General features: G+C 42.2%; 1 protein-coding gene across 1 annotated transcript; it reads left to right on the top strand.

Moving 5' to 3' along the window:
• The first annotated feature begins 3,298 nt into the window (after nt 1–3,298).
• fam124b (family with sequence similarity 124B) lies at nt 3,299–22,416 on the top strand. The gene is made up of 4 exons (XM_078410056.1): nt 3,299–3,429; nt 7,588–7,619; nt 16,947–17,689; nt 20,839–22,416. Exons 1-4 carry the CDS (start codon nt 3,359–3,361, stop codon nt 21,556–21,558), a joined length of 1,566 nt encoding a protein of 521 aa, XP_078266182.1. The 5' UTR covers nt 3,299–3,358; the 3' UTR covers nt 21,559–22,416.
• Nucleotides 22,417–22,629: the final 213 nt, after the last annotated feature.

Raw genomic sequence — 22,629 nt, 5'->3', positions numbered from 1 at the left:
ACGTACACATCCTGAGCTCTCTTCAGTACACTTTTAAAAACATTCCACTTGGACAATGTTCCTTTCCCCCCAATAACCTGCTCCAGTCAACTTGAGCGAGACCGTCTCTCATACCCTCAAAGTTGGCCTTACCTCAGTTGACCGTTTTAACACGTGGACCCTCTCCGTCCTGATCCATAACTATCTTAAACCTAATCGAACTGTGGTCACTGGTCCCAAAAGGCTATCCACACACATTTCATTAACTTGCCCTTCCTAATTTCCCAATACTAGATCCAGCGTGCCCTCTCATGTGGGGGGCCTTCACATACTGTTTAAGAAAACTCCTGAACACTTTTGAGGAATTGCACCCCATCTAAGCACTTCATGCTATGATTTCCCCAGTCTATATTGGGAAAGTTGAAATCCCCATTACAACAACCTTATTTAACCTGCAGCTGTCTGCAATCTCCCGGCACATTTGCTCTTCTAATTCCCGTTGACTATTTTGGGGGTCTGTAGTATACCCCCAACAAGTGATCATCCCTTTCTTGTTCCTCAGCTCCACCCATATAGCCTCACTAGATGAACCGTCCATAATGTCACCTCTGAACACAGCCGTGACATCCTCCATAACCAACAATGCAACTCCCCCTCTTTTTTCCTCACCCCTGTCTCTCCTGAAGCTCCTGTACCCCGGAACATTGAGCTGCCAGCTGGACAGTAAACTGGACTGGTTCAGGAACGCTGAGGCCCTGTACAAGAAGGGACAGGGCCACCTGTACGTTTTAAGAAGGCTCCGCTCCTTCAACATCTGCAGTGAGATGCTGCAGATGTTCTACCAATCGATGGTAGCCAGTGGCATCTTCTTCACTGCCATGTGCCAAGGCAGCAGGGCAAAGGCTGCCGATGCCCAAGAGGATCAACAAACTCAAGGAAGGCTGGCTCCGTCCTGGGGGCGGAGTTGGATTCTTGAGAGGTGGTCTTGGATGGGAGGATGCTCCTCAAACTGCGGATGTAGCCCAGTCCATCACACAAACCAGCTCCCACCCTCAAATCTTTCTACACCTCACACTGCCTTGGGAAAGCAGCCAACATCGTGAAGGACCACTTTCCCCAGTTTTTTCCTCCTTCTCCCCTATCCTGTTGGGTAGAAGATGCACAAGGTTGAAAGCACAGACCACCAGATTCAGGAGCAGTTCCTCATTCAGTGTTAAATGGTCCTCCATAATCTAGAATGAAGTCCTGATTTCCCAACCTACCTCCTTGCAGGCCTTGCACTTTTTCCTCTAACTGTAACACTACAATTGCTTTAACACTATCCTGGTAATTTTAAAATCCTCTTTTTGCACTACTTTTTGTACTCGTGTATAGCATAATTGTACTTGTGCATTGTATGATATAACTCTGCTTTTCATTGTTTTTCAGTGTGTGATAATCATAATGAATAACAATAATGAAAATAAGTAAATGGAATACATCAGATGTGTAAGAACAACAGGTTTAGATTGTTACATTCTCCTAAATCAGCAGAGCTTACAAAATCCATGTTTGTCCGCAACCCAAATACTAAATATTGTTCATGATTGTTGCAATTGTTGGCACAGAAGTTCATTAAGCTCATCATATTAATACTGGCAACAAAAAAAATCTATTTTAAATTAAACTCACTTCACCATTCTTGGCATGCAGCACACCCAGTGTTTATTCTGAAGTGTTTCAACGTCATTACACTTGCTGGTAGTAAGTTACAGACATCAAACATTTTAATAAAATATCTTTCTTGTATCTGTCATCCAGGTTCCTCAATTTTGGGGAGAGAAATGTCAATTAAGCTTCCCTCCGCCAACTGTGATGGGGTTAGTGTTCTTTTTGGAACTATCTATTTTTGCAAATTAAACTTCACGGTCTCTCGCATCTTTGTAAATTTAGACTCGGCCCACTCTGGGTTCTGATCACCTGTAATGTACAATGTCACCAGAAATGTACATGGCCAAGGAAGCACACCAAAAACCTCAGGAAGTTTGGCGTGAGCCCAACAACCTTCAACTTCTGCAGATGTGCCTTAGAAAGCATTTTTACCAGAATGCATCACATTATAATAATAATAATAATCCATTTATTTTATATAGCGCCTTATCACATGCTCAAAGCGCTTTACAAAAACAATTAACATAGAAACAAACAGATAAACTATCCTGACGGAAAAGCGGCGAATACTCAACGTCAGCGTCCTCTCACGTCAGGGTCCGGCAGTAGACATTAAAAAGCACAAGACACACAGATATAATTTTTTACACAAAACAGCCATCACAGTGATGGAAGGCAAAGTCTTATCTCCTCCTCATTCTTCTCCCGTGGTGCCACGAGGTGATCGAGGCTCCCAACTTTTTGAAGCCCCCACCGGGCGATGGAAAGTCCCAGGGCCGAGCCGAGCAGGCCGATGAAAGTCCTGAGCCCCCACCGGGCGATGGAAAGTGCTGCGGCCGAGCCACGCAGGGCGATGAGGGTCCTGAGCCCCCATTATGGTTTTGGAACAACCATCCAAGACCGCAAGAAATTGCAGAGATATATATAAATTATATATAAATGAAGTCGTTCACCCTTCATTCACTCCTCCAGTTTCATTCACCCCAAAAATAATTTCATTCGCCCTTGGGTGAACCATTCACCAGTTTAAGAAGCACTGGCCCAAACCATCTCGCAAACCAATCTCCCTTCCATTGACTCCATCTACACTAAGCGCTGCCTAGGCAAATCCACATTGGTGTGCGTTCTTGGTCATGTACATCTCTGGTGACATGACAGCATCTGAGCTCTTTGTCTCCTCGTTTACTCTTTCGCACGACTTTTATTCACGACTGTCTTTAGCACGACTTTCATCCTCTCTCATTCTCTCTCTCCCCCCCCCCCCCCCCAATCCGTCATTATTTGGGATTCACGTACAAGGCTCATTTTTCATGTTCCTTGATATAGAAACATAGAAAATAGGAGCAGGAGTAGGCCATTCGGCCCTTCGAGCCTGCACCGCCATTCAATATGATCATGGCTGATCATCCAACTCAGTATCCTGTGCCTGCCTTCTCTCCATACCCCCTGATCCCTTTAGCCACAAGGGCCACATCTAACTCCCTCTTAAATATAGCCAATGAACTGGCCTCAACTACCTTCTGTGGCAGAGAATTCGCACAGAGAATTGTTCCTTCTATGGAACAAGGGGGAAACATATGCCTTTAATTCGAAGCAGGGAAGCCTCTTGTCCGTCAGGGCACTGACGTCAGGGGGCGGAGGGTGTTACTAGTATCAACCTGCGGGGAAACAATGAGAGCGAAGCTTGGAGTTGCTGTAGCGCGAACATCGGCTGCGGACCCGCTCACCAATGCTGCGCCTAGAGATGATGAGAAGCGGGGCTGCGGAGGAGTGCGCCGACTCGGGGGCTGAGACCGGAGGGTGAGTGAGTTAGTGAGTGAGTTAGTGCTGCTCTCGGCTCCTCTAACTCGGGCCCCATTGTGGTTGAAAGGCAGCAGCAGCAGCAGCAGCAAAGAAGGCGGCTTGTTTCACTGTTTCTAGGCGGGGTCGGACGCAGAGGGGGAGGGGAAGCGACAATAATAATATTACTGTCAATGTGGGAACGGGGCAGGAGTTGCAATTGTCCTTTCTTGAGCTCGCCAATTTGAAAGGGCACTATCAGTCAAATTAAGATGGTAGGGTCTCCCCCTGCCTGCCCTTCTGACACTTTCAACAAGCCTGTTGGGTGGTTGGAGCCACAGTGAAGTGAGCCAGAGCCTGGGGAGATTAGATCGAACAAGCCCTTTGGAAATTCAACGCAAATACACTGTGTGTGTGTGTGTGTGTAAAGAGAAAGAAGGCTGGTTTGCAGGAAGTTGCTTTCTTCAGGAAACTTCACACAATGAGCTGTAGGTCGGCTGGCTATCAGCTGAACACACGGGAGGCTTTGTAAGACGACTGGCTTTAAAGAATTGAGAGTTTTCAGCAGGACAGATGATGGGGAAACCTTGCTGCTTTTGTCTCGGATGTAATTTCTCTTCCGGGGGGGAGACCCGCTGTTTGACGCCACTCATTGTTCCCAAGTCGAGATGCCACGGGTCTGAGCCAAATTACAGCTTCTCTCCTGAGGATGATTACGCGAGATCAAATTTCCAACTTAATAACATTACCCACTGCAAATCCTACATTCTCGAGGAATGCCCCACTGGAATGGCTTTACTTGCTGGGGTTTTTTTTTAAAGTACACTGGCATTGTCCGCAGAGTATGCTAGAAAGTTGAGTTTTTTTTTATATCAGAGTATGTTAGAGAGTTAAGAGTTATTGTCAGAGTATGTTAGAGAGTTAAGAGTTATTGTCAGAGTATGTTAGAAAGTTAAAAGTTATTGTCAGAGTATGTTAGAGAGTTAAGAGTTATTGTCAGAGTATGTTAGAGAGTTAAGAGTTATTGTCAGAGTATGTTAGAAAGTTAAGAGTTATTGTCAGAGTATGTTAGAGAGTTAAGAGTTATTGTCAGAGTATGTTAGAAAGTTAAGAGTTATTGGCAGAGTATGTTAGAGAGTTAAGAGATATTGTCAGAGTATGTTAGATAGTTGCCGTCAGATGGAGTGAAACCAGAGCGAACACACGCTTATTGGAAATTAATAATTTTACACCGCCACGCGGTGCAATAAGCAATCTAAATCAAAATTCAGAACACAGAGTAAACGGTAGTTGTCCCGGTAACGCCGAAGAATTTGCTTTGGATTGTCCATGCCGAGCGAGCCTGTTTCAGTGTTACACTTGCAAAACGCAACATTCAAATTAAATATAAAATAAAGACATTCCTTGGCGACTGCGTTGAATCGCACATTATTTATGTGGAGTCCAATATGTATCAACTACTGGATCCAATTGTGCATTTTTGTGTCCCCGGTGTAATTTTTCTATAATAGAAAGTTGAAAATTTGCGTCTATGAAAATGCAGATTGTTGATGCAAACACTTGATTGTGGAATTGCCAGAAATTAATTTCCAATTTATTAATCAGATTTTTAGTTAACTTACATGGGAACGTTATTTTGTTGCGTTCAAAAATAAATGTAATACCTCCGGATTGGGGACAATAGCGAAAATGTTCCATCATTGACCGCGATAGTTATTTAAAAATTCTTATTGCTCCTCTGGTTTTTGAACCATTTTTAAAATTGTGGATTGTATATATAGAATAGGTGAGATTGAAAACAGACCAAGGGGTCAATTGATTTGAAGTCTCAATAAGCAATTAATGATTTGAGGATTATGGAATAACCTTGTGAATTAACTCCCAAAATTTTGCACATTTTTCACTTTCCATCAATTCATTTTGCTAAAGGGCAAACATTTTTCTTAAAGAAAGCTGAATAGAGCCATACTGCATGGAAACCGACCGTTTGGCCCTACCTACCAATGCCGACCCAGATGACCCATCTCCACCAGTCCCACATGCCCATCTCCCTCTAAACCTTTCCTTTCCACATATCTGTCCGAATGTCTTTAAAATGTTGTTATCGTACCTGACTCCACAAACTCCTTTGGCAGCTCATTCCTTCTACCCACCACCCTCTATGTGGAAAAAGATGCTCCTCCGGTTCCTATTAAATCTTTCCCCTCTCACCTTAAACCTATGGCCTCTGGTTCTTGATTCCCCTTTGCTGGGTAAAACATTGAGTTGACTTTTCATTTTTGTTGTAAAGTTTTAGTAAAAAATACTAAGTAATTTGTAGTTGTGTACATGGACACTGGCCCTTCAGGTCATTGAGCTCACCATCAATCACCCAGTATGCTAATCCCATTCTCACTACATTCCTACAAACTCCCCCCAGATTCTACCACTCACCTAAACAATAGCGGCAATTTATAGTGACTAATTAAGCTACTAAAATGCATATCTTTGTGACGCATACCCTACTAAATCTTTTCCCTTTCACCTTAAACGTGTGTCCTCTGGTTCTTGTTTCCCATACCCTTGGTAAAAAAAAATTCTGTGCATTCACCCTATCTATTCCCCTCATGATCTTATACACCTCTGTAAGATTACCCCTTAGACTCCTGTGCTCCATGGAATAAAGTCCTGTAATGTGCAGGAAAGAACTGCAGATGCTGGTTTAAATCAAATGTAGACACAAAATGCTGGAGTAACTCAGCGGGACAAGCAGCATCTCTGGAGAGAAGGAATAGGTGACGTTTCGGGACCCTTCATCAGACTGATGTCAGGGGAGTGGGCGGGACAGAGATAGAATGAAGTCAGAGGCAGTAAGACTGATGGGAGGACTGGGAAGGGGGAGGGGATGGAGAGAGAGAGAAAGCAAGGGCTACTTGAAGTTGGAGAAGTCAATGTTCATACCGCTGGGGTGTAAGCTACCCAAGTGAAATATGAGGTGCACTGGGTTTCACTCTGACAAAGGCCCAGGACAGAAAGGTCAGATTGGGAAGGGGAGGGGGAGTTGAAGTGCTGAGCAACCGGGTGATCAGGTAGGTTAAGGCGGACTGAGCGGAGGTGTTCAGTGAAACAGTTGCCGAGCCTGCGCTTGGTCTCGCATACTCCTTATGTCTAAAGTCCTGTAATGTCCAACCTCTCCATATAGCTCAGGCCCACAAGTCCTGGCAACAACCTCCTAAATCTTCTCCACACTCTCTCCACTGTAGTGTGATCACGAAGGGAGTGCAAACTCCTCACAGACAGCCAGGATTGAACCTGTCTCTGAAGATGCAAACCAGCAGCTGTCCTAGCTCTACAACTCTGCCACATGCATTGCCTTCGCTCAGTCCGCCTTAACCAACCTGATCTCCCGGTGGCTCAGCACTTCAACTCCCCCTCCCACTCCCAGTCTGACCTTTCCGTCATGGGCCTCCTCCAGTGTCATAGTGAGGCCCACTGCAAATTGGAGGAACAGCATCTCATATTTCGTTTGGGCAGCTTACAACCCAGCGATATGAACATTGACCTCTCCAACTTCAGATAGTTCCTCTGTCCCTCTGAGTTACTCCAGCATTTTGTGTCTACCTTCAATTTGAACCAACATCTGCGGTTATTTTCCTACACACTCACTGAGAACATTTTTGGTTAATCAAGTTCAGAAAACTACTCGGAAATTCAACCCCTCCAAACCCCCTTGCACCTACATATCTATAACATTTTCAAACATGGCAGATGGTGAGGGCACTGGGTCAAGGTTATTATTACATATCCCAGTGGCGCAGTGGTAGAGCTACTCCCTTACAGCGCCAGAGACCCGGGTTCGATCCTGACTACGGGTGCTTCTCTGTACGGAGTTTGTACGTTCTCCCCGTGACCTGCATGGGTTTTCTCCGAGATCTTCGGTTTCCTCCCACACTCCAAAGACATACAGGTTTGTAGGTTAATTGGCAAAACAGTCTTGTGCCATATACCTGATACTTTCTAGCATCACTTCCTAACATTTCTAACATCAGTATATGGAGATGAACACTTTTGTGCCATGTACGTACCAAAATGCTTGTAGCAATAATACTAATATTTTTCTCTTATTGGAAGTAATGTTTATGTAAGTTTTTTGGTGCATTGCATTGTCCTTAATATTTCATTAATGTCATCCCTTTGCAGATCTGATTCCAGTAGGATGTCTTCAACTAGTAGTAAGTACCGATTTACATTTGTGACCATTGTGTCTCAGCGCTTGGATCCTTACGGAATGTATGAGAGGAAGAAAGATATTGCAGTTGAAAGAAAGGGAGCGGGTGTTATTTGTTGCCTAGAACTCTAAAGTGATATGTATGTGTGAGGAGTGGAGGGAGGGATGATGCATATTTATAGAAGTCTGTCTTCACTGAATCTGGCTTCTTCCTGTTTGTTCTTTTAAGTACTGACATTGATGTCCTTCCTAAATTGAAGATGCGTTGCTTTGATTAATGCGACATGCAATGAGCCAGTTGTAGAGCAGATTTTATGATTTAATTGCAATATGTAAGTGGCAATGATATTGCGGTGCAGCAATTTTGTGTGAATTTGCATACCTTACTGATGCATTCATTAACAGCTTGTTTAAATAGCCTGATGCTAGAAGGGACGACATTCGTATGAACTGTGGACCTTGCTATTCACTTCCATCAGCCATGTGAAATCATAGATGAAGACAAAATCTGCTGCCATTGTTAAAAGCCTTGTTAAATATTTCTAATTATTTGTTTCATTGGTCAGTGAAAGATGTGGTAGAGAAACAAATTAATCCGCTGATAGACTCAAAAAGCTGGAGTCACTCAACGGGCGAGACAGGCAACACCTCTGGAGAGAAGGAATGGGTGACGTTTCGGGTCGAGACCCTTCTTCGGCTTCTGCAGCTCTTTTGCTATTGCTGAATGCACTGGAGCAGTTAGGTGGGGTTGCTAGCATTAAACAATACAATTCCTATTTGAAATGCCACCATCAGGATCACTTATGTTCAATCCTAATGAATAAACAAGGAAAGCGTGTAATAGTGGCGCAGTGGCAGATTTGCTGCCGTACAGCGCCAGAGACCCAGGTTTGATCCTGACTATGGGTGCTATCTGTAAGGAGTTAGCCATAGAGGGAGTACAGAGAAGGTTCACCAGATTGATTCCTGGGATGGCAGGACTTTCATATGAAGAAAGACTGGATAGACTCGGCTTGTATTCGCTGGAATTTAGAAGATTGAGGGGGGATCTTATAGAAACTTACAAAATTCTTAAGGGGTTGGACAGGCTAGATGCAGGAAGATTGTTCCCGATGTTGGGGAAGTCCAGAACAAGGGGTCGCAGTTTAAGGATAAGGGGGAAGTCTTTTAGGACCGAGATGAGAACGTTTTCTTTTCACACAGAGAGTGGTGAATCTGTGGAATTCTCTGCCACAGAAGGTAGTTGAGGCCAGTTCATTGGCTATATTTAAGAGGGAGTTAGATGTGGCCCTTGAGCCTAAAGGGATCAGGGGGTATGGAGAGAAGGCAGGTACAGGATACTGAGTTGGATGATCAGCCATGATCATATTGAATGGCGGTGCAGGCTCGAAGGGCCGAATGGCCTACTCCTGCACCTATGTTTCTATGTTTGTAGGTTCTCCCTGTTACTGCACGGGTTTTCTCCGGGTGCTCCAGTTTCCTCCCACGTTCCAAAGATCTGCAGGTTTCCAGGTTAATTGTCTTTTGTAAATTGCCTCTAGTGTGTAGGATAGAACTAGTATATGGGGTAATCATTGGTTGGCGGGGACTCAGTGGGCCGAAGGGCATGTTTTCACGCTGTATCGCTACAGTCTAAAGAAAGTGTTATTAATTGAAAGTAAATGGGTATGAGTGGACATCCATCATACAAGAAGAAGGTGACATTTAAAGGACATTTAGGCAGGTACTTGGATATAAAATGTTTAGAGAGATATGGTCCAGGTGTGGGCAAATGGGTCTTGCTCGGATGGGGTATATGGGACAGCATGGACGAGTTGGGTCAAAGGGCCTGTTTCTGTGCTCGATGACATGCATTAACTTCTGACTGACGTCACTCTGACTGATGTCACAGTGCTTAGAGAGGTTCAGAATCAGGAGCTTGGGAATCCTTGCCCCCAGATTAAGAACAGCTTAATCCCATCAGGCTCTTGACTCGCCCTGCACAACGCTGACCATAACTCTATCTCAGCAGCTGGCTACTACTATGAACTTTGTAGAGGATTGTACTACGTTGTTCAACTTGCACTATTATGGTCTAGTTAGCCAGTATAATTGGTAATTTATTGTATTATTGTTTTAGGATATTTATTTGTTGTGTTAATGTGCCTGTAAAACCGCAGCAAGCAAGGATTTCATTGTTCTGTTCCTGGTGCATATAACAATGAAACATTCTTTACTCTTGACTCGTGGCACCAGAGCATGTTAATCCTTGGAACACTTTATTCTGCACTCTGTTTATTTTTACTTTTGTGGTACCTTACGTACTCGTGTATGGTATCTGAGGAAGGGTCACAACCCGAACCATCATTTGGACATTCCCTTCACAGATGCTGCCTAACCCGCTGAGCTTTTCCAACACTTTGTGTTTTGCTCAAGGTTCCAGCATCTGAGTTCCTTGTGTTTCAGTGGCATTATTTGCCTGGAATGCACACAAAACAAGCTTTTACACGATCTCAGTATACATGACATTAATAAACCAATACCAAATTGACTTTTGAAAGTTTGATATAGCAAATAGATGTGACAAAGCTACTGTCATACAGCATTTCCATTGTACAATATCTAGCAATTATTATCTAAGTAATTTCAAACATGCCAATCTTTTGCTGATGCTGAATTTATCCTGTCGATTCTTGATCAGATTTTTACTGGATTAAATTTGAAAAAGGATTTGGCATCAAGCCAAAAAGCCATCTGTTTGAAGTGTCTTTTCCCTTGGGCTACTTCTCGTAGCTTTCAGCAGTTCACTTCAGCCGCACAAATGGACACCATAGTGTTTCCTTGGGTGAAAAGGTATTGTATCTTGTCTACCTGTATGTCAAACTAATTCCTTGTGCAAATGCCTTAAGTTTTTCTTGCACTTAAAATACTCTGGGAGCAATCTATTTCTAATTAAATAGGGAAGTGCACTTAAGCGGACTTGAATTAATTAACGGGCAATCACTTTTCCGTTGACAGAATGGCTGTTTACAGCTTGAATGTATTTACCAACATCTTTTAAGTTTTTCTCTCTCAGTTTACTGGAGATCTACCAAAATGTTTTGAATCGTCTAGTTGGAGCTGCTCTTGCTGCTAAGATGCTGTGAGTCATTTCATTTCCCATAGCAGCCTTTTAGTTCCCATCCGCCTTTGGTCTAAATAAAACCACTGAAACTATTTAGGAAAATGAAATAACCACATTAGTCTTTGGCTTTAATACTACTTTGGGAATGATAGCTCGGAATGATAATGGAACTAATTATATATTTAAAATTATGAAGGGGAGTTGTGATTTTCATGAGGATACCTCACTGATTGGAAGTAAAGGAATAATCAATAATAACACCGTTAGACTTTTTTTTTTAAACAAAAGACTGGCAGAAATCCCAGTAATAATAACCTCAGTGTATGCCTGCTCTTTGTGGCTTTGAAGTGATGCATAGAATTTATGCTGATACACACAGTTCCCTCACAGACTGAGTGTGTAATCTCTTTCCATCCTGCATCATTATAGCCCTGGCCATGCTATCTGATGATGCAAATGCTAAGATAAGCGATCTAATTAGTGCAATGGTCAGAGAAAATGACTGCATCTTAGAAGGCATAATGAAAGTAAAATCATACTGGGTGTATTTTTGAGTCTGCATGCACAACATAGTTTTCTCCTTTGCCACTGTTGATCCCCATCCCAGCCTCCAAAGCATTAGAACCACAATCTTTTAAAACCAATTAATGGGGAAAAAATGGGAATTTCAGTTCCCCTAAAACAAAAATGCCATTATTCATCACGTTAAAGTATGGCTTATTGTTTAGTGTCAATGCACAAGACACTGGGTTCTGTGAGAACCTTTGTTACTGCTCCCTCTCTGTGATTCCTGCTCTTCCTCACTCCAATGTGGATTCTGTGAGACCCTCACTCACTGCTCCCTCTCTGTGATTTCAACAACCTAATGATATTCAGGATGTGCAGCAGGCATTTGAGAAGAGAAAGATGCTTCAAATTGCCGAAATATATATTACATTTGGTTATGATGTTGGTTGAAGGATAAATTCTAGTCAGATTGCAGGGAATTTTTTTTTGCCATCATTATTACCATGGAACTTTGTGCAACCACTGAGCGATGTGATGTGGTGAAAGCAAAATGGCTCATCGAGGAACATAAAGAGATTTTCTGATATACAGCATGCCTAGCCTGCTTAAAATAACTTTCTACCGAGAACCAAAATGCTGCAAGTGCTGGAAATCTGAAATGAAATGCTCCTGTTGCCATACACCATGTGTGGGGAAAGATCCACAAATAACGGGTCAAGTTGACATTTCCCGAGATTGCTAATGCTGGAGAATATTCCTGGATTGGAACATTGATCACACAGCACAAGAACACGCCCTTCGGCCCACAATGTCTGTGCCGAACATTGTTGTGAACTTACATTTTCATGGACTGGTCAAATCAAATTGACAAAAGTTAGTTGAAAAACCAATTCATGAAATGGGCATTGACATAGTGTAGTTTGTCAAGTCAAGTCTACTTTATTTGTCACATACACATACAAAATGTGCAGTGAAATGAAAGTGGCAATGCCTGCGGATTGTTCTAAAACTACAAACAAAATAGTTGTTTTTTTTAAAAGACACAACACAAAAAATAAATGAATACAGTAAATTAGTCCCTGGTGATACGAGTTAACAGTCCTGATGGCCTGTGGGAAGAAACTCCATCTCATCCTCACTGTTTTCACAGCGTGACAGCTGGAACAGTCCGTTGCTGGGGTGGTAGGTGTCCCCCTGGCTCTGGATCTGCACCTCCTGATGTATAGGTCCTGCAGGGGGGCGAGTTTAGTTCCCATAGTGCGTTCAGCCGAACGCACTACTCTCCGCAGAGCCTTCCTGTCCTGGGCAGAGCTGTTCCCAAACCAGATTGAGATGTTGCCGGACAAGATGCTTTCTGCAGCCCCAGAGTAGAAGCACTGAAGGATCCTCAGAGAGACTCTGAATTTCCTCAACTGTCTGAGGTGGTAAAGGCGCTGCCTTGCCTTACTCACCAGTGTGGCAATGTGTGTTGTCATGGATTAAATCAGGAAAACAGACAATATTACTCTTTTATCTTGTGTAATAAGGCAAGGTTAGCTGATTCTAATCTAATTGTGAGGGATAACCCTAAGTGATGATAATAATTTTTGTCATCATTTTGAAAAAGACATATTTCACACCAGAAACTAGAGCCTAGAGACGATATTTTGGGTCAGGATGCCATCTTTCCATTTCCCTCAACAGATGCTGACGTGCTGAGTTCCTCTAGTAGTTTAGTTTTTGCTCAAGATTCCACCATCTGCAGTATCTATTTCACAAACTGTCTTGGGTGGGTAATCTGAATGATTAATTGGGCTCGGCCCAGAGTTGGGTTTGGTTTGGATGTTTTAATTTTATACTTCCAGCACCCAAACGGAACATAGTGGGATACTCATTCTTGAATCAAGTAACAAATGTTATCATAAGCTTTGGTCTTGATCCAGCAACTTATCTCCGGTTACTTCCTTAGAGTAAAGTGTAAGTTAAGACTGGCAGAATCACTGGACTGTGTTTATATTTAAATGAGTAACTCAATCACAAAAAAACAAGTAAGGAAGTTGACTTAATTATTCCAAGGAATTAGATGGCCATCAATTGGAGGCAAATTCTAAAAATGAATTGCATTGATCTCACGATGACAGTATTATCTTTTGGTTAAAAAATATATATAAAGTGCTGGAGTAACTTAACAGGTCAGGCAGTATCTCTGGAGAGCATGGATGGGTGATGTTTCGGGTCAGGATGCTTCTTCAGACTGATGATCAAAAAGCCCCCACTTCTGTAAACACCAGTCTCTCACCAAGCCCCACCTCTCTTCCAGCTTTCTCTTCTCACCCCTCCACCTCAATCAGTCTGAAGAAGGGTCCCAACCTGAAATGTTCTCCAGAGAAGGGTCTCGACCCGAAACGTCACCCGTTCATTCTCTCCAGAGATGCTGCCTGTCCCACTGAGTCACTCCAGCATTTTTTGTCTATTCTTCAGAGTTGCTGCCTGATCCGCTGGGTTACTCCAGCACTTTGTGTCTTTTTTTGTAAACAAGCATTTGCGTTTCCTTGCACCTCCTGTTTTCTTTTGGTTGGCAGCTTTAAAACATTTGCAAGAGGTATTTTTTCCTCCCATTTAAATTTGAATTGTTTTGGAAATTTACTTGCAGCTTACAATTAGTCAGGATTTCCTGATTGCTACCAGTAACTATTTTCAAAGACCTTATCTGAAGGCAGCAGCAGGAAAGGTATTGGCCCTGCTTCAGACTTGGTCACTCTCAGTTACATATCAAAGGGTTGCAGTGCAAAAACTTTGTGAAAGTATTTGACTTTTCAGGAAGCATGCTACTTAAAAATGTTCATGTTCAATCAGAGTTTTCACTGAGGCGGTTGGATGGAAGAAATTTTGCATGTGACTATTTTCGTTAAAGGGATTTCATTTGTTACCTTATAAGCCCTGGAATCTTGTATATTTTTAACAAAATTGAGTATTGCAATAATCTGGGAAAAGCTGGAAAAGTAGCAAAATTATTTTCTTGTCTTCAAACTAGGATGTTTTTTTTAAATTTCTGAATATATCTGCTGCCTTTCTCCAAACGATATATTTTTTGGCACGTTGGCCTTAACAGTCAGAGTATTGAGTATAGAAGTTGGGAGGTCATGTTGCAGTTGTACAAGACGTCGGTGAGGCCACACATTGTGTTTAAGTTTTGGTCACCATGTTATAGGAAAGCTGGAAAAGATGCAAAGAAGATTTACGAGGATGCCAGGACTCGAGGGCTTGAGCTGCAGTGAGAGGTTGAGCAGGCTAGGTCTCTTCCTTGGAATGCAGGAGTGATCGTATGAAGGTGTACAAAATCATGAGAGAAATAGATAGGGTAAACGCAGTCTTTCAGAGTAGAGGAATCAAGAACCAGAAGTTTAAGGTGAGGGGGGGAAAGATTTAAGAGGAACCTGAGGAATAACTTTTTTACACAGAGTGGTGGGTGCATGGAACGAGCTGCCGAAGGAGATAGTTGAGGCAGGTGCGGTCGCAACGTTTAAGAAACATTTGGGTAGGTACTTGGATAGGACAGGTTTATAAGGATATGGGCCAAATACAGGCAGGTGTGAGCAGTGTAAATGGGGCATGTTGTTCGGCGTGGGCATGTTGGGCTGAAGGGCCGGTTTCCCTGCTTCTGACTGCATTTTTTGCACAAATGTTGTGCATTGGACCCGATTTCATTAAAGGTAGATTTTGATTGCCTGGTTGTTCATTTGTATTATACATTGGTAAAGTAAATCTCATGAATCGTTAGTGCGTGTATTATAATGCTGTGTATAGAGATTTATTCAAATATTTAATCACTTTTGGCAGACTAAATTTAAAATTGGCTGCCCCCACTTGCAAGGTTAACATTTTAGTTATCAAATATAATTGCGTCCAGATTAATCCTGAAGCTAATGATTTCTCTGTTCCCTATTCATAAAGCAGGAATGTTTAAAATTGGGTAATGTCCTGCTGGGCATGGTCAAATAATCGCCCACTAAAAGTCAATAAAGTCCAATAACCCTATTTTCTTCTCTCCACCTGTGTCATGTTTTCCTTGTACTTAATATTTTTAACATGTTCATTACAGATATTTTAATGAAAAAAAACCATGCAAGATTGAAAGTGTAGACATGAGCATATTTAGAATCTTTTATGAAAAAGACGGCTTGATTTTCTTTTCAAAATGCTCCATCCTTTTCTGGAACTAAATTGATTTGTGCATGGAATCTATATACTAAAACTCTCGTTTGTTTGTTCCTGAAATACAGCCAAAACGGTACACGATAGGGCAACAATTTTAGGCCCACCTACGCCCCTTTTGTGCTAATGGAAGAAGTTTCATTGAAATCGGTGTTATATTTTAAAAGTTATTCACATTTTAAAGTTTAAATCTATCTCCTAGGGAAGGAGGGGGGAGGGAGGGAGGGAGGGGGGTAGAGGTGGATGGAGTGAGGGGGAGAGGGAGGGAGGGGAGGGGTGGGTGGAGGTGGGAGGAGAGGGTGCTGCACCAATGCAGGAGAGGTTTGGGCCCAACGGGTCCACTTGGTCTAATATATGTCTAAAAAGTGTCATGAAAGGGAGTAAAGTTGATTTGATATGGAAGAGTGACTGTAAATTGCCCCCTGGTGTGTTGGGAGTTGATGCAAAAGTGGATAATTTAGAACTAGATGTGAAAAGAGTATTGAAGTTTGTTGTGGACTCAGTGGGCCAAAGGACCTGTTTCCATGCTGTATCTTTCAATTAATCAATTCTCCATCTGTATATTCACTCGCATTCCTAACCACAGTCTGGCCCCTGGTTGTCTGGCCACACTAGGACAGACAGGAGCAGTCAATGGCTCAGTGAAGAGCACTATCTTGGATTGATGTTTGTCACATGGTTGAAATGCACTGCAGTTCCGTGATGTTACACCTTAAATTATTTGTGATGCCGCAGGGAATCACAGTTTAACTTTTACCCCCTCATTAACATTTAACTCTCGGGCACTTCATCTTAATATTTTGTTCTTGACAGAAACTCTGTAATGAGTATTTAAGAACGATCTTCCACAAAGACAGGGTATTGCCTCCAGCACCTTCAAGGTCAGCTGCAGGAGGTGCCCCCGGGACGAGAGGCTGTCGGGTGAGGAGAGGGACGCTGGTTCGAGGGCCGAGCCGGTCGAGGGTGATGGAGGAGGCCCTGCAGCAGCCTGGGCATTGCCTGGATCGGGAGCCGCTCCAGTACATCCAGCATGTGGAGTGGACTTTGGACTTTTGTAAATGGCGCCAAAATATGGCAACTGGTGCATGTGTGTGCTGTGCAAAAAGACTTTCACTGTGCAGTGCACACGTGACAATAAAGATCCACTGGATATCAGAAGATATTCCTTGTCTGGCACCAGGTTATAGCCTAGAGCATAATTCCAGTCATGATATCTGAAGAAGAGGCTGTTAAATGTCTGAATGCTCGTATCTGTAATCTTGTGCAAGCGATTTACATTTCTCCAATTTTACAAAGACTGTGAATTTCAGTCATATTATTCCATGCAATAATAATAATGTAAATTAACGTTTTATTAACATTAAAATATAAGTTAACACATTTTAAGGCAACAGCGCACACTACTCAGTATTCCAACATTTTACATTTGCTATTTTAGCCATTTGGCCTGATTAACTTTGCTATTAATTTGCTTAGTTTGCTTGTAAAAATTGTTAATGCCATTGACACATTTGATCTATTTTTAAGGTGAGCTGGTGCAGGAAGAAGGCCAGGACCCTTTCCAGGTGTCTGTGCATCTTCTTGCGAACCCTGGTGAATCTCGAGGATTGCAGCAAACCTTGGACTGTCTATTGCATTGGATTAGCCCAGACATCCAGTTGTTTCATGTTTCAGAACGGGCAAGCCCAATAATATATTGCAAGTCACAGCACAGGAAAAGCTCTGCCTATCCTTCCCTCTCTGTTATTCTGTTTCTACACGAAGACTTTGGCGAAGAACGGATTTTGCAAGTTCATGACTTTTTCCAGGGTTTACCGTGGCAATATCATCACAGCGAGAGTGTCGGTGGGAAAATTCTTCCTTACATGATTTGCTGTCAGGACTTCTACTCTCTGGATGCTAACATGCCAATCTGGGCCGTGAGGCAAGTACATTATGGCAACGAAATCTTACGGATCACTGTGAGCTGCAGCTATGAGAATTTTGAGGACGCTGTCAAACTCTATGAATTAATCTTGCACAAGAAAGCTGCTGTGCAAAAAACGGATTTCTGCTGTTTCACCATATTCTCCAGCCACAATTTCTGCATCCAGCTCTCGTTAAAACAGTTGCCGCTTGGAATTACCGTTGACCTCAAAGAATCGGCCGTGCTACAGTTCAGAGTGCACGCAATAGGAGAGTTGGTGCCACTTCTTCCAAATCCCTGCATCCCCATCAGCAGCACCAGGTGGCAAACTGAAGACTATGATCGAAACAAGATCCTTTTCCAAGTAAGTATTGTGCAATGAATAAGTGTTGACAGCTTCTGTCAGTAAAATAAATGACCTAAAAAGAAGATTGCTGTAATTATACTCACACCGGGTAATTGAGATGGTGAAATCTGATCCTTCTGGAGCATTATGGAAACCAAGAGTGATAATTAACCATAGTTCACACCATGCCTTACTTTTAAACAGAATAAATTGTAAGAGAAAATATCAGCTTGTGTGACAAACATCTCCAATCTATAACAATTCCCTTGCATTTAACAGCCATTATGGTTGAGAACATTAAAATTGCAAATGCTAGAAATCCAATTATAATGTGGAGAGAGAGCATGGAAATTGGCACCCCACCAAATCCAAGCCAACCAGCGGTCACACATTCACAGTACTTCTATATTATCCCACTTTCTCACCCATTCTGTAACCACTCGGGGCAATTCACAGAGGCAAATAACCTATAAACCCGCGCGCCTTTGGGATGTGGGAGGGAACCGGGGCACATGGAGGAAACTCGCTCGGTCACGGAGGGAACTTGCAAGCTCCACACAGACAGCACCAGAGGTCAAGACCCCCCGGTCTCTGGCACAGCGTCAGCAGTTGTACCAGCTGCGCCATGGTGCCGCCAATCTAAAAGCAGCTAATGCTGGAAACACTCAGCAGGTCAGGTAGCATCTGTGGAAGGAAAGAGAATCGACACTTCAAATGGGGGACCCGTCCTAAGAACTGTAATTTTCGCTATTGCTTTCCATGCAGCTCAAAGAGCAGCAGGTATCATCTTTCATTACACAATTTATTTTCAGCTGATTGAAATAAAAAGCTCCCAGTGCAGGTATTTGTTTGTGATGTTTGGTAAAAGGATTATTATTCATTAAAAAATGTAATATTCAAGTTGGATTAAGATCAGTTTTGTCCACGTTTGGGTCATTTATATCCTCCCAAGTCGAATGTTGTCTTATCTTAGGTGAGTGTGGGACAGGGCGAGGTTTAATGTTGATAAGCTGAATCCACTTAATGCCTTTAGCTCTTCGTGAGTTTGTTGGTTCAGTGCATGCGAAAATCATAGATTGTTGAAGCATTCATTGCTCTAGTACATTCTACATTGCCACAGACTATAAATGTAAAAATCAAAAAAATCCACATTTCAAATGTACAGTAGAAAAATAGACCACTCTGCTGAACTGGTGAAATGACATAATCAATGCTGAACGAAAGCTGCCTTCCACCCAAATGTATGTAGTCCAGTGAGAATTTATAGAAACATAGAAAATAGGTGCAGGAGGAGGCCATTCGGCCCTTCGAGCCAGCACCGCCATTCATTGTGATCATGGCTGATGGTCCACAATCAATAACCCGTGCCTGCCTTCTCCCCATATCCCTTGATTCCACTAGCCCCTAGAGCTCAATCTAACTATCTCTTAAATCCATCCAGTGATTTCTGTTTTTCTGTTCCTTTCGTTCAAACTCTCCCCCCACCTCCATGTGCCCACGGGTGCTGATACAGCTTCCCCAACATGCATTTATGTCCCTTTAACAATAATAGTCCGTCATTCCTTGGGTAACAAGAACTGTCCTGAATTCCAATTGAATTTATTGAGTGCGAGATTTATTAATGCGTCTCAAAAGGCACATGAATTCTGATCTGGGTCTTTCTCTGCAACCATTCCAATAAAAACCTTTATAAAATGTTCCAAGGTCATCCAACAACCTTCTCTTTGCTGGCGATTAGAGCTGGATCTTTTCAGCCTTTCCTGATAACTTTGTCTTTAGCTACACTGTTAGCCTTTTTGTGAGGTTTTTGTCCTTTCAGTCATGTCACTTGAAACAATGCTTCGATTTAATGATAGTTTGACAGTTTACAATTACTTGCAAGCTTTATTCATTTGTTCTATTTTCGACAACGAAGGGGATTTCATATTGGTATGTTATAGTTGGCTTAGTTACCTGAATTACCATGTCAAGATCTGCCCATCAATCTAATAATTCAATCTGAATATGTATTTAGTGTTTTGTGCTGATCATTGTATGGAAACAAAGTGGTTAGTGTAAATAGAATGGAATTTTAATTATAGTTAAACTCATGTTGGTGTTAGACTTAGATCTCAGTCAGAATGAGCACAGCTTATTGGCAGAACACACTTTTGGTTGAATGAACAAAATATCTTCCAAAATATAAGCATCCAGTAACTTTTCCAGTAAGGCAATTTATAGAGATCTTTCAAACTGGTACAGTTTATCAAACAGTACACGGGTATACCACTGATTTTCGGGCAACTGCTGGTCTGGCGCCTCCTTTCAACCGGACAAAATTACAAGAACGCACTTGAAATTCCAGCGACCGCCAGTATAGTGTAGTATAGTGGATGGCCACAGATGGCGCTGTGTATGGCGTGTGCTCTTTCGGGATGTGTGATCCGTCTCGATATAGTTAATTGTTCACGTCTGCAGTTGCTGGTGGTGAACCCTCGGTTATGTGCTATTCTCAGCTTATTTTGCCTACATTTAACCCTAACTGTGGCTTCTAAGCAAGGTAAGCTAAGACAAGTCATGGTGTCAAGCATAAACACTTCCATACTGACACTTAATTTCCATTTAATATTTGGAGCATTTATGTTTCTAGCCATCCATGGTGCTTCAGCTACATGGGAGGAGGGTGATTAGTTGGTCACGGGCTTAACGTTGAATTATTATTGCAAAGCTCTGGAACCAAGGGTGCCGGAAAATCGGCGTGGACATGTATTTAATGCTTTGAATGCAATTGTAGAAAATAGTATTTGTGAAGCTGTACAAAGCATATTCCTTTAGTAGAAAGCCTTTAGTAGAACGTATACAAGCCAAAGTCATTTGACTGTTCTGCCCTTTGTGGAATAAAATTGTTTCTTAACTCACAATACCTTCACGTTTAGCACCTTCTGAGAAACCTCCATTTTTGATAATGCAAATATAATTTAAGTTATAATAATTAACTATTTCATATAAGTTAATATAATAAGTTAATGGCTGTATTTTTAAACTATGCTTTTATTTAATAGGGTTAGGTCTTGAGCAGCTCAGTGTGAATAAAATAAGCATATTTTGATTTCTTGTTGCAATCCAATATTGCGTTCCTTTTTGGGAATTGTTGCGCTGATCTGTTTTGTGTATTTTCTTGCCACCAGGTGAGAGGGAGTGTTCGATATGTGGACAGAAATTGCTCTGCTGCACCTGTGCCTTGTAGCAGTGGCTTTAGCAATCACTTGTGCAGTTCAGTGTCATGCACTCAAAATCCCCTTTCGGAAAAGTGGCCTTGCAGCAGTCAAATGCCTCCTGACAGGAACAGAATGTTCTCTACTTTGGCAGCAGATGCGAAAGAGAGGAAAGATGTGAAAGGAAAGCAGCGGGCCAATGTGCACGGGATGGCGGACAGGACGGAAAGCAGCACGTCGGAGAGTTTGTGCAGCACTCCCAAGAGCAGCTCGTGTTACTCGTCCCAACGCAGCAGTCCAGCGGCGACAACATCTCGCAGCGATTTACCGTTCCACTACAACACACCCACAAAGATCCGAAACCTTGATCACGAAACCTCCGCTGCAATACAAGTTTCAGAAACGGACGTTGACACCGGCTTCATCGTTACCAAGTCAAACCCATTGGCTGGTGCTAGTCCCTGCTCTTTATCTGCTCTTCCCACGGGCATAAAGAGCAGTTCTCCTAACTCAAGTATGAAAAGTCATGTATTAAAACCGACTCTAATGTCTCCCGAAATGAACAGTAATTTTAGCAAAAAGTGGCAGACCTCAAAAAATGACGAAAAGTCGCCACGTGCTTGTCACAGACCACCCGAAGCACAGCAGCGGTTTTGTGAAAGTAGCAGAGAAGAAGAAGAGTTTTTTATTTAGACAGACATATGTAATCTTATCAAGTTTTACTTTAATCCGTGAGGCAAAATTATAACAGATAAATACTTGCAAGGGATAACATTATGGAACAATAAATTGCAAACATTTTGTCATTTGTTTTAAGGCAAATATACATCTGACTCAAATGCTTTTTTAATTAATTCTGTTAGTTAACATTTCACTTGCACTATGCGGATTTATCCTGTAAAAATAGAAACACAAAATCCAGTAGTTTGATGATGAAATTTTCTTCAAATTATTAAATGAATAATTTAACTCTAATGTTGGCTTGGAGTTGCAGAAACTGCACATAATTATATCTGTAGCTCTAATCTGCTAAGTAAGCACTTCAGCAAAAAATCAGTTAAACAGTCTCATTTTGATGTTTAACTAAACTCTGCTGTACATATTAAAGTCACTGTAAGACCTTGCATAAGGAAATCTTTTAAAAATGTTAAACAGTTTTTGGTAACTTGCTGCCTGTTTGGATTTTTTTCTATTATTTGTCAAGTCTGGATACTAGTTTGGTATTGGAAGATATGTTGTACGGAGGATTTACCTTATTGAACATTACGTGAATAGCAGTTTACCCACCACAGAGTTTATGATTTTAGTTGGTGATTGCTGTTAATTTAGTTTACCTCTGCTCAGTACAAAAAGAGAAGTTGCTGAAAATACTTATTAGGTCCGGCTGTATCTGTGGGAAAAAAAAACCCAGAGTCAACGTTTCAGGTCAGATTTACTTTAGTTTTGGGATACAGCGTGGAATCAAACTTATTGGCCGACCAATGATCCCCGCACATTAACACTATCATATGCACCAAGGACAATTTTACCAAGCCAATTAGCTGACAAACCTGTACATCTTTGGCGTGTGGGAGGAAACTGGAGCACCTGGAGAAAACCCACGCATTCACAGCGAGAACAAACAAACTCCGCACAGATAGCACCCATAGAAAGGATTGAACCCAGGTCTCTGGCGTGCGAGGCAACAACTCTACCACTGTGGTACCCTGCCACCGTCCTGACAAAGGGTCTCCAACTTAAAAATTTGACTCTGTTTCTCTTTCC

Source organism: Rhinoraja longicauda, chromosome 13 (assembly GCF_053455715.1).
Source record: "Rhinoraja longicauda isolate Sanriku21f chromosome 13, sRhiLon1.1, whole genome shotgun sequence".
NCBI classification, from domain to species: Eukaryota; Metazoa; Chordata; class Chondrichthyes; order Rajiformes; family Arhynchobatidae; genus Rhinoraja; species Rhinoraja longicauda.
The sequence above is the reverse complement of the archived record's forward strand: the minus strand, read 5'-3'. Positions and strand labels throughout refer to the sequence as shown.

Bases quoted from the DNA above. Each gene is read 5' to 3' on its own strand.
- fam124b (XM_078410056.1), top strand. From the start codon at position 3,359: ATGCTGCGCCTAGAGATGATGAGAAGCGGGGCTGCGGAGGAGTGCGCC. The intron at 3,430-7,587 runs GTGAGTGAGTTA...ATCCCTTTGCAG, and splicing joins TCGGGGGCTGAGACCGGAGG to ATCTGATTCCAGTAGGATGT. The intron at 17,690-20,838 runs GTAAGTATTGTG...TCTTGCCACCAG, and splicing joins GAAACAAGATCCTTTTCCAA to GTGAGAGGGAGTGTTCGATA.